The sequence below is a fragment of the Protopterus annectens genome, chromosome 17.part0, assembly GCF_019279795.1.
Source record: "Protopterus annectens isolate FY-2018-M chromosome 17.part0, PAN1.0, whole genome shotgun sequence".
Taxonomy (NCBI): domain Eukaryota; kingdom Metazoa; phylum Chordata; order Ceratodontiformes; family Protopteridae; genus Protopterus; species Protopterus annectens.
In genome coordinates, this window is record NC_056751.1 from 671,145,104 (window position 1) to 671,155,103 (window position 10,000).

Here is a 10,000-nt window from a genome sequence, read left to right on the forward strand (position 1 = left end):
TATTAATCTGGATATTGCAAATTTCTTAACTCTGCATGCTTACTGATTAAGCTCCATCAAAGGCAGTCCTTTATCCTTAACCTTGTTTATTTCTTTGAAAAAGACACCAAAGCAGAGGATAGTGGTTATGGTGCATATCTGCACCTGGCAAATTCCTTTGACACTATACACCATGCAGGTATTACTACAGTCTTGTAAATCTGAATATAAATCCGTATGCTGTACTCTGGATAGCTAACTTGTTATCAGACAAAACCTATGTAATTACAATTGCAGATATTATTTCTGAAAGAAAAAAGTTATTTTTGTATACCACAAGGTCCAGTATTGGGCCATCTTCTATGTGGCATATGATGCTCAGACCTTAGAGCCAGCGTTCCTGGTGTACAGTTACCTAAGTTTGTAGATAACTATAATTTTGATGTTGTTATTTGTTCCTCCACTGACTCATAAATGCTCCAAGGTGCCTTAGACTATGTTAACAACTGATACAAAGAAAAAGTCACAAACTAAATGAGAAAAAAATGTAGTATATCTTGCTTTGGGAAACTATTCATTTTTATATCATACTGTATAAATCACCCATCTTTCTAATCAGACAGTAGCATAAGGGATCAACTCTTGCTAGTCATTCCTTATGTTTTGAACATCATGTCTCTATAGCATTTCAAAAATCCTTCTTTCTGTCTCAACTATATTCCAAAGGCATCTTCTTTAGATGCAAGTGAGTCTTAATTCCCCTTTACTCATCTCTTACTGGCATGTATTTGAAACGTATCTGTCAACTTGAGAGAGCACAGAGATTCCTATCCCAAAAGATCAGTGGCCTCAAAACTTTCAGTTATCTGATCAGACTGGCAGCCATTTCCCTGTACTTTGGCTCCTATATGCTCCACCATGATAATGTGTAGCCTTTTAACTCATGAAAGACCTAACTCTCACATTGACCTCCAGTTCTCTCTCAGACCAAATCATTCTACATATACCAAGTTAAAGGACCTAAACTTACATCTGCTGAAATATAAAACGTACTGTCATGGTATCTTTATATCTTCATGTATCCCCCTCCACCTCAGGAATAAACCTCCATCACATGTCAAGCAGAATAACACTTTGGACAGGCTTACTTTTGAGCCATTGACAGCCTTTTTCATCTCACCTTTTATCAAAGATTAAATATCAAAAATTGAGAGCTGAAAAAAATCAATAAAAACATAAAAAAAATATTTTTTGTAAGGTGCAAGCCCCCTGCACCCACAATGTGGGATCAAGCCCCCTGAAATTTTATATGCCAACTCCACTGCAATATCATAGTGAAGAAAAGGGGAAAACCTCATGAAAATTATACTACTCGATTGCACAGTACAGTAGATTGTGGTGATATGCACTCCAACATTAAATTCTCACATTAAAGCTACTCAGCCATGAGTGCAAGGATCACCTGTAAGTATGCCCTCTTGCCATCTTCAGGTTAAAGCTATATAATGGGACAAACAGCCTTAAACTCTGTCCTGGTATATCTTGGATTAACTTCTTAGAGTCTAGAAGGAACTTTTGAATGTGGTTTAATGGTAAGGCTAGTAATGGTCTGTAAACTGGGTTGTCTGTTAGATGCTTGACGTTACCTGTACTGAATCTATAAATGCTGACATCACAACATCAGATCTCACAACACCAGAAACAAAGTATTTGGAACTCCAGGACTTGCCCCCTTTCATGACTCATATTATCTCTTGTTCCGGGGTCCAGAGTGGGTTTGGACTTTTCAGGATTTGATGTCTTATGATCTTTTGAGTTTCCAGTGTTGTGAAATTCAATGTTGTGATGTTGGTGTTACCAGACTTGGTACAGAAAACGTCAAGTGTTTGATAGACAACCTGTAAACTGGCTATTTAGTAAGAAAATATGAAGATAAAGAAGGCCTTATATCCTTTGCTATATTAAAATTTACTAACAGAATCTGGACCTTAGTAAATCTATATTGTTTTCCAGGACATGGGTTTGGGAATTTCTAAAACACATTTGAATTTAATTATCAATAATTATAAAGGAAATGTAATATTAGGGGGGATTTAAATTGTATTTCAGACAGCTCAGAAATTACTAATAAAAAGCCTTTGCATCTAACCTCTACTGCAAAGCAGTTCAAGAAGTGGTCTGAATCACTTATTTGACACCTTTAATATAAAACAAATCAATTCATTAAGTTTCTCTCATCAGGATTATAGATTTGATCCCCAGACTAGAATAGACAAAATATATGTTTCATGAGATTTAAACACAAAAATGTCATACTTTTCCATACTCCCTCACTCCATTTCATATCATAATTCATTTTTTTCCTGATGCTTCAAACTGCATTTAAAAGATTAATCATTTCTACAAGAATCCCTGCCTACATTACAAAATTTAAAGAATTTAAACCTTGGTTAGTTTCTGAACTCCATTTTTTTCTTGAAACTAATTATACACCAGAGATTAATATCACAATTATCTGGGACTCCTTAAAGTCTTGTATATATGGTAAAACTTTAACATGGTTCAAAAATAAATGTGAAGAATGGGAATCAGAATTAAATCCATACAATCTCAACTCCAACAGGATAGCAAACACGTCTATTGATAAAAAAAAGAATTAAATAAAAAGTATACTGAAATATTAACATAAAAACTTACTTGGTATTAGAAAAATTAAATATTAACTATGATGCTACTTCACCTAAACATTTGCACAAGTTATCAATGAGGGCTAAATTCCAGCCAAAGACTAATGGTATTGTAAACATACTTCATGAAGGAGAAAAAAAGATAGTATATGATATAGGAGACATTCTTGATGCCTTTAAACATCATTTCTCTGAGCATTATAAATCAAACCCTCCAGTGGATAGCTTCTCATATTTACATTCAATTGCTTCTAATATTAAGAAAATTCCAAAAAAATTAAAATCATCCCTTCAAAATAAAATAAAATAACATATCAAGAAGTCATAGACAATACTAAAGAAAATACATCTAATAAAGCACCAGGAATTGATGGTATCATTATAGAAACATATAAGCTTTTCTCCCTTCTATTAACTACTTTTTTCACAAAACACTAATTGAAGTACAGATACAGGGTATCATACCACTTTCCTAGAAATATTCTTTAATTACTCCAGTTATAAAAGAAAATAAAGATCTCAAGTATTGTAGCTCTTGTAGATCAATATCACTGTTAAATAATGATTATAAACTATTTATGTCCATACTAGTTAACAGAATAAAAAATCCACTATCACAGATAATAAATGAAGATCAAATGGGGTTTATATATAATAAACATGCATATGATAATATTAAAAGAGTACTAACACTCATTAGAATATTAAATAGAGAACACCAAGAAGCTCTAATAATTGTTTTATATATAGAAAAAGCATTTGACTCATTAAATTGGAATTATTTATTTAAAGTGTTAACTTTATTTGATTTTCCTCCAGTTTTCTTCCTTGCTTCATTTCACTTTTAAAGAATACATATAAAACAATCTAGCTATATACAATTAGGCTCATTTACTTTGGAGTCCCATTTTTATAACTAAGGGCACCAAACAAGGCTGTCCCATGTCCCCAATTATTTTTGTGATAGCTATTGAAATTTTTGCCATGTTATTAAGGAATGATCCAAACATAAAAGGTGTAGAAATATATAGTCATTATACCTCCAAAATGTTACTCACAGATGACATATTGCTCACTTTATCTAATTCTAAAACAACTCTAAATGAGTTAGCTCTATTAATAATGAAGTTTCATTCAATCTCTGATTTGCACTTTAATAAACAAAAATAAAAATTCTTGTTTTTGAATAAAAAGAAAAAAAACAAGCTGGCAAAAATCACATTATTGGCAACCAAGTACCTAATTTTGATTATTTAGGCATTATTTTATGCACCACTATTAAATAAATAATAAACATGAATTATAATAATATTATAAAAATAATTGAAATCCATATGGAAATGTGGAATAAAATATTTATAACTTTTGAGGACAGAATGCAACTAATAAAAATGATACTTTTACTGAAGATATGATATATCTCACAAGTCATATCTATGATCCCAAAGAGAAAATTTCTTAAAAATATAAACTCTCTTTTGTTAAAACTTTTATCATTTCCAAATAAAAATATAATAACTTTTACTCATCATATTAGAACTTGGGAACAAGGAGGAATTAAATTTCCTGATATAGAAACATATATTAAAGCCTCTATAATTAGAACCATTATAAATTTGGTAGACCCCAATTATACTTCAAACTGAAAGTGCTTACATTTAACCATATTATTAATTGAAAGTCATACTTCAGTTAACTTTCCATTAGCCAATGAATTTAATACGTTATTATATGCCCTGTATTTTAGTGTACAATATAATATATCAAAACCTACTAAATTAAATTCCGTTAATTTTATTAACATGAATATAGAGATCAAACTTTGGTTCGAGACATTGATTCCTTTTAGTATTACAAAGAAATTTACCGATAAAGTCCATAGAAACACTTTAAATATCTTAGAATCTAAAAACTTTATATGTTGGCAACATTGTATGAATGAACATAAGGTACTAGATAGACAAGACATTGCAATGCAATTTAAACTATCATCTCAAGATTGGCTACTTCTACAAAGTGTGTTGTCATATTTCCATGATTTATGCAGAACAATTAATAGTTCTTTCAAAGGAAAACCAACGTTTGTTATTTATTTATATGGAATTGTTTATAACACTTTCAACTTGAATAACATCACCTTGTCTGTATAAAATATTATTAATCTAAAAACCTCAAGAAAATATTAGAATTATATTACTAAGGGACATTCCTTATCTTTAACTACAGAAATTAAAAATAATCTCTTGGTTTCTGTTAAATTAACCTCTTGGTCACAACATTGGGGAATTTATACGTGGAAATTTCTCCACAGAACATTCCTAACACCAGATAAAATAGTTAAATTTAATACTTATAGTAATGTTTTATGCTGGTAATGTTCTCATGCATGCAGGGTGGACTGGATACATATTTTATGAGTGTTGTTGTTGTTGTTGTGTCTTTTGGCTTTTCCTGGTTAGGAGTCGCCACAGCAGAACTCCAGTCTGCTAATGATTGGCAGTAGATTTTTACATGCCAAGTTGCCAGCCCTGATGCATAACCTTCAACGAAGGTACGCCCATTCATGCATGTCTCCACACAGAAGACACTCTAGCTGAAAATCGAACAGGACAACATCTTACTGTGAGGCAACAACGCTACCGCAGCACCACCACCGCAGTCTAGGATAAAACAATTCTGGAATTATATTAATATTTTTTGCAAACTTTAAACACATATTTCTTTATATTATCTAAAGCATTTGTGCTATTTAATATAAATGAAGGTCCTCATTTGAAGAGGGTCAATCTTTATTTACTGTAGACCATTCTAGCAGTTGATAGAAAGTGCATAACAAGGAAATGGAATTCCACTTCACCACTGTCCATGGCAGAATTTCTATCTTTAATGAAAGACTCAGCACAGAAAGAGATCAAGATTAAGGAACAGAGAATCTATCCTAACATGTTAACAAATAATCCTTAGAGAAGCATACTAAATCTTATTGAAAATCTACAATTGGAGTTTGCCTCGCTCTGACTACTGTAAATGATTTACTTAATTATACCTTAGTCTATGTATTTTGAATCAAACTGGTTTCATTTATTGTTTTTTTCTGCAGGCCAAATGTAAATAGTGTATATAGTTATTTATATATATTAGAATTCAGATTATGTTGTAACTACAATATTTTTGTTTGAAAACAAAAATTGCCTGAGTTAAAAAAAAAAAGAAAAAAGAAACATTATTCTCAGGCTGTTTCCAAGGAAATTGTTGGTTACCTTTATTCAAATCTAAAATGAATTGTTGCAAGCTTAGAATGATGGTGGATGTTGATGAATAAGGTAGGTGTAAACTGGAACTGCATTTTACACTGGCTACCACTTAAGTAAAAGACTAACTGTAACTAACCTTACCTTGCTTTATTTGATATTTTTCTTTGATCTCATTGCAGCTTCTTGCTGTATATTGTAGTGGAGTTTGCTGTTGGGTGTTGTTTGTAACATGATTATTTGATGGACCATCAGAGCAGCTAGCGATACTCTCAAGCAGGACACTTCTCTGAATTCTCAGGTTACACTGCATGTTATCTGTAAAGCAACAAAGAACTCATTCATGACCTGCAAAAATGTGCCAGACCTGATTATGCTATTCATACAATCTCTCATGGGGACAAGGATCCAACAGTGAATGGAAGGCATATGATATCTAAAAGAAGGATAGAAGGCACATACATCATGGGCAGTGTTTATAATGCCACCTGCAACTCTGCCATGGTACACTTCCATTGTAACTTACTTCAGTGAAGATTAAAATTGCAAAGTGAAGAGTCACAAATAACCTTATTGCCTTAGTAGATGCATTTGAGAGGAAAAACAAACATTAAGTAAACTTACCTAGGTGATATAGGTCCATAGATTAGTACTAAGCTAACTGCCCTAGTGATCCATTTAAGCCTAATCAATTACCTCATGTTAGAATTAAAGTTTGCACTGTGTATCTGGAAGGTAAAAACCTTAACCATTATGCCAACCTACCACATGAGTAATTACTAAGCTAACAACCCGCACAGGCCTCTTTAAGCCTAGCTGTACTACTAACTGAAGGTGAGAATCAAACATTGCTCCTTGTGTCTGTAAGGCAAGCAACTTAACCATTATGCCAATCTCCAAACCATGGCATAAATTAGTACCAGACTAACTGCCCCGTGGGACATACCAAGCCCAGCCAATTACCCCATGTGAGAAATAAACCATGCACCTTGTGCCTATAAGGTGGTCACCTTAACCACTATGCCAACCTCCCATCCTATGTTATTGTACAGTGGGAATATTACTTGCAATCCAGTCCTAGCAGTAAGTATAAAACATGTCACAATGACATAAAGGGATACAGAATATATTGGTAATAAGAAACATTTAGTTTCCTTAGCCCACATTCCCCCATGTATAACTTGTCACATCAGTTGAAATGCAGAAGGCCTGTATTTACAGAAGAGAAGCTAACTGCTGGGACTGAAATCCTCACTGTGCACAAGAAAAAACTGCCATCTGCCAAGACAACTTGAGACCCTAAGTGCATATGAGAGTACTTTAGACATGCTATAAATCTAGAATCCCCAAACATATGAACCTAACCCCCCAAAAAAAATCACCTCCAGTGAAAGTATGCCACTAAAAATACTCTCAAGCAAAACCCAAAACAAATGTAAAGTACACATAATCCACTACAGTGAAACTAAAAATACTCCAAACCAGTATTTTCCAGTGGGGGCTAAAACTACATGCAACCCATGTAGAGGGTATTTGTCCCCCAAAAGTGCCCTTACATATATAATTACTCAACAGTTGAACAACTGTGGTGAAGTCATCAAGTCCATGAACTGTACTATTCATTGACAGCACAGCTCAATTTAAATGAGAAAATCTTTGCATCCTAGAGCTTTTGACTCCTAAACTTCAGCCCACAGGAATTCAGTGATATATGTTTTGTAATCAGATCACTCACATTTGGCTAGTGGTATACACACTGGAAGATTAAGCCAGGATAAGAGTGAGTAATTGATGTTCTGTAGGAGGATGGTGGCTCTGGTGGCACAGTTTAAAGAACTGGATAATACCCAGGGGAGAACTGGGTGTTGAACCCATGGAGAATGAGCACTCACTGCCTAGTGGTGTGCCACGGATGCCTGGAAATCTTTATGGTAGTCAGCATCCATTCCAGGTTGAAGCAGCATTAGTGGACTCAAGGTTAGGGTTTCTGGGATTGAAGGGTTAAGTCCACTGGATTTGGCAAAATGACATGTTCCTAACCATCTAACTCTCACCTTTCCAAGAAATGAATGAACTGCACATTGCTCTCTGGACAGGATCAGATCAAATGGACCAAAACACTGTCACCTTAACTAAAGGTGTCTGGATTCTACACTGATAGAGAGGAATGAATAGGTTAGTAGGGCATAGGACAGAGAAACCATTGGGAAAGGTCTGGTGGGTTGGTGCTAAAAAATGGATACATATTCCCTAATGTTAGCTGTATTGAGAAGTGTACATACTTCCAATACATAATGACTATCAAAAGCAAAAAAGAATGTAAAAATTATTGATAGACAATATATTCTGATTTTGCTAATGTGCTGATTGTTTGCAAGACCCACATGACATAGATTCCATGTACTACAGCTTCAGTCTGGCTATGATTCTCCAGTGACCTGTGTAGGCTTGCTTCTTATGGGACATTTTAATGTCCTATCATGTGTACAGTGGGGATTCCACTTCTTTGAGATAAAGACAAAGAAAGAAGGGGAGAGAGAGATTTGGTGTTTGAGTTTCAGTGTACCATAGTTATACTTTCATTTGCCCTTTAACCTTTTGGATTTCCACTTAAAAGTCTGGGTAAAGCTGTAATTTCAGCAGACCATTTCTTTCCAGTACATTGTATATTGGTAAATCATGCTTTCCTACCTAGTGCCCAGATTTGTTTACTTTCTAATCATTGTTTTGTCTGCCTAATTTTCCTGTATATAATTTAAATAATGTTGGTACTATTCCTTTCTTATGTTGAAATCATCCACAATTGTCATATTTAGAACACTCGTTTTAATCTTAAATATTTAATGATCTTATTTAACTTTTTTCTGTTTTTTTATCACTTGTATATGCCATTTTTCCTCAGCTTTATATACAAATGTGGGATGCTGAATATCTGAATTTTAATTGCAGGCTAACAAAGATACACATTTCTTCTTTTCTTATCAACTCTGAATCTAAGCTTTATGTTATTTTAATGGATGTTTACTGTTCACCTGTCACTCCTTATATACTTTGTATTTGTTTGCAGAAAATGCATAATTAACAAAATCCTGAAGGCTGATAACATTGCCTTCTATCAAACAAATTTCTTATAGGTCAATAATATTCAAACTTTTTAAATATTACTAAATTAGTGGTAACCTTGATGAATCCCAGAAAAAGTCTCTTAATTTACCTTTTATTCCTATGATATTCCAATATATTATTGGAATAGAATCTGTCCTCCATCTCGTTGTCCCTTCTAAATTTTTCCTGGCCACTGCAAAATGCATACTCCTGTGATATCACATTTTCTTATGCTAGCAGTGATTTTTTTCTGCTAATGGAAAAACTACCCCTTATATCAATTTGGTCAGTATTACATGCTCTAGATGTGCATGCAATGTCATTAATTTGTACTTTCTCCACAATGATCATTTCAGTCAGAAATCTTAAATTATTATTAAGTTCCAATGAGCCTTATTTTGTAGTCTAAGGAGAAACCAAAACCATCTTGTCCTCTACTTCTCTTCCTTTTATTCTCTTTTTTGATTCATTTATTTAATTTACTTTATTGCATATCTCCCAAATTTCCTGTCTATAATCTTCAACTGCTTTGCCATTATTTTTCTTTCATATAATTTTGAATATATATTTTCTCAATTGTAGTGTGGTCAGCATCTTACCATTATTATATATATTCATCAAACTCTTTTTATTCATAAACTTAACTTCCTATCTTTACAGTCTGAGATAGCCTTTGTTTTCCCTGAATATATTTATCATGTTTCTGAGAATACAGTATCACTTTCCATTATAACTCATTTTTAATAATTCTATGTAGTTTTTCTAACCATATTGCTCATTATTGGGTTCACTAAATTCTCAAAAAGGTGTCTTCTGAATTTCTTCTATTTCACATATAATCTGTGTGCCATATTTCCTGGAATCCCAGCATGGGCAGACAAATTCCTTTTTTTCCCTCAAAACTATAATTTTAAAAGTGTGTTTCTCAGTTTTGTAATAGTTTACTACCCTGTCTGTTTATAATTAAATGTATAACAT

The 10,000-nt window shown here is 33.2% G+C and overlaps 1 protein-coding gene across 1 annotated transcript in view; it reads right to left on the reverse strand.

Annotated features, from left to right (window-relative positions):
- The window catches only part of LOC122791320 (intelectin-1a-like), a 326,139-nt gene that overhangs the window by 251,031 nt on the left and 65,108 nt on the right, over positions 1–10,000 (reverse strand). The window contains exon 3 of the mRNA XM_044059028.1: positions 6,062–6,235. Coding sequence (XP_043914963.1) covers positions 6,062–6,235 — 174 coding nt within the window. The remainder of the gene's footprint in view (positions 1–6,061; positions 6,236–10,000) is intronic.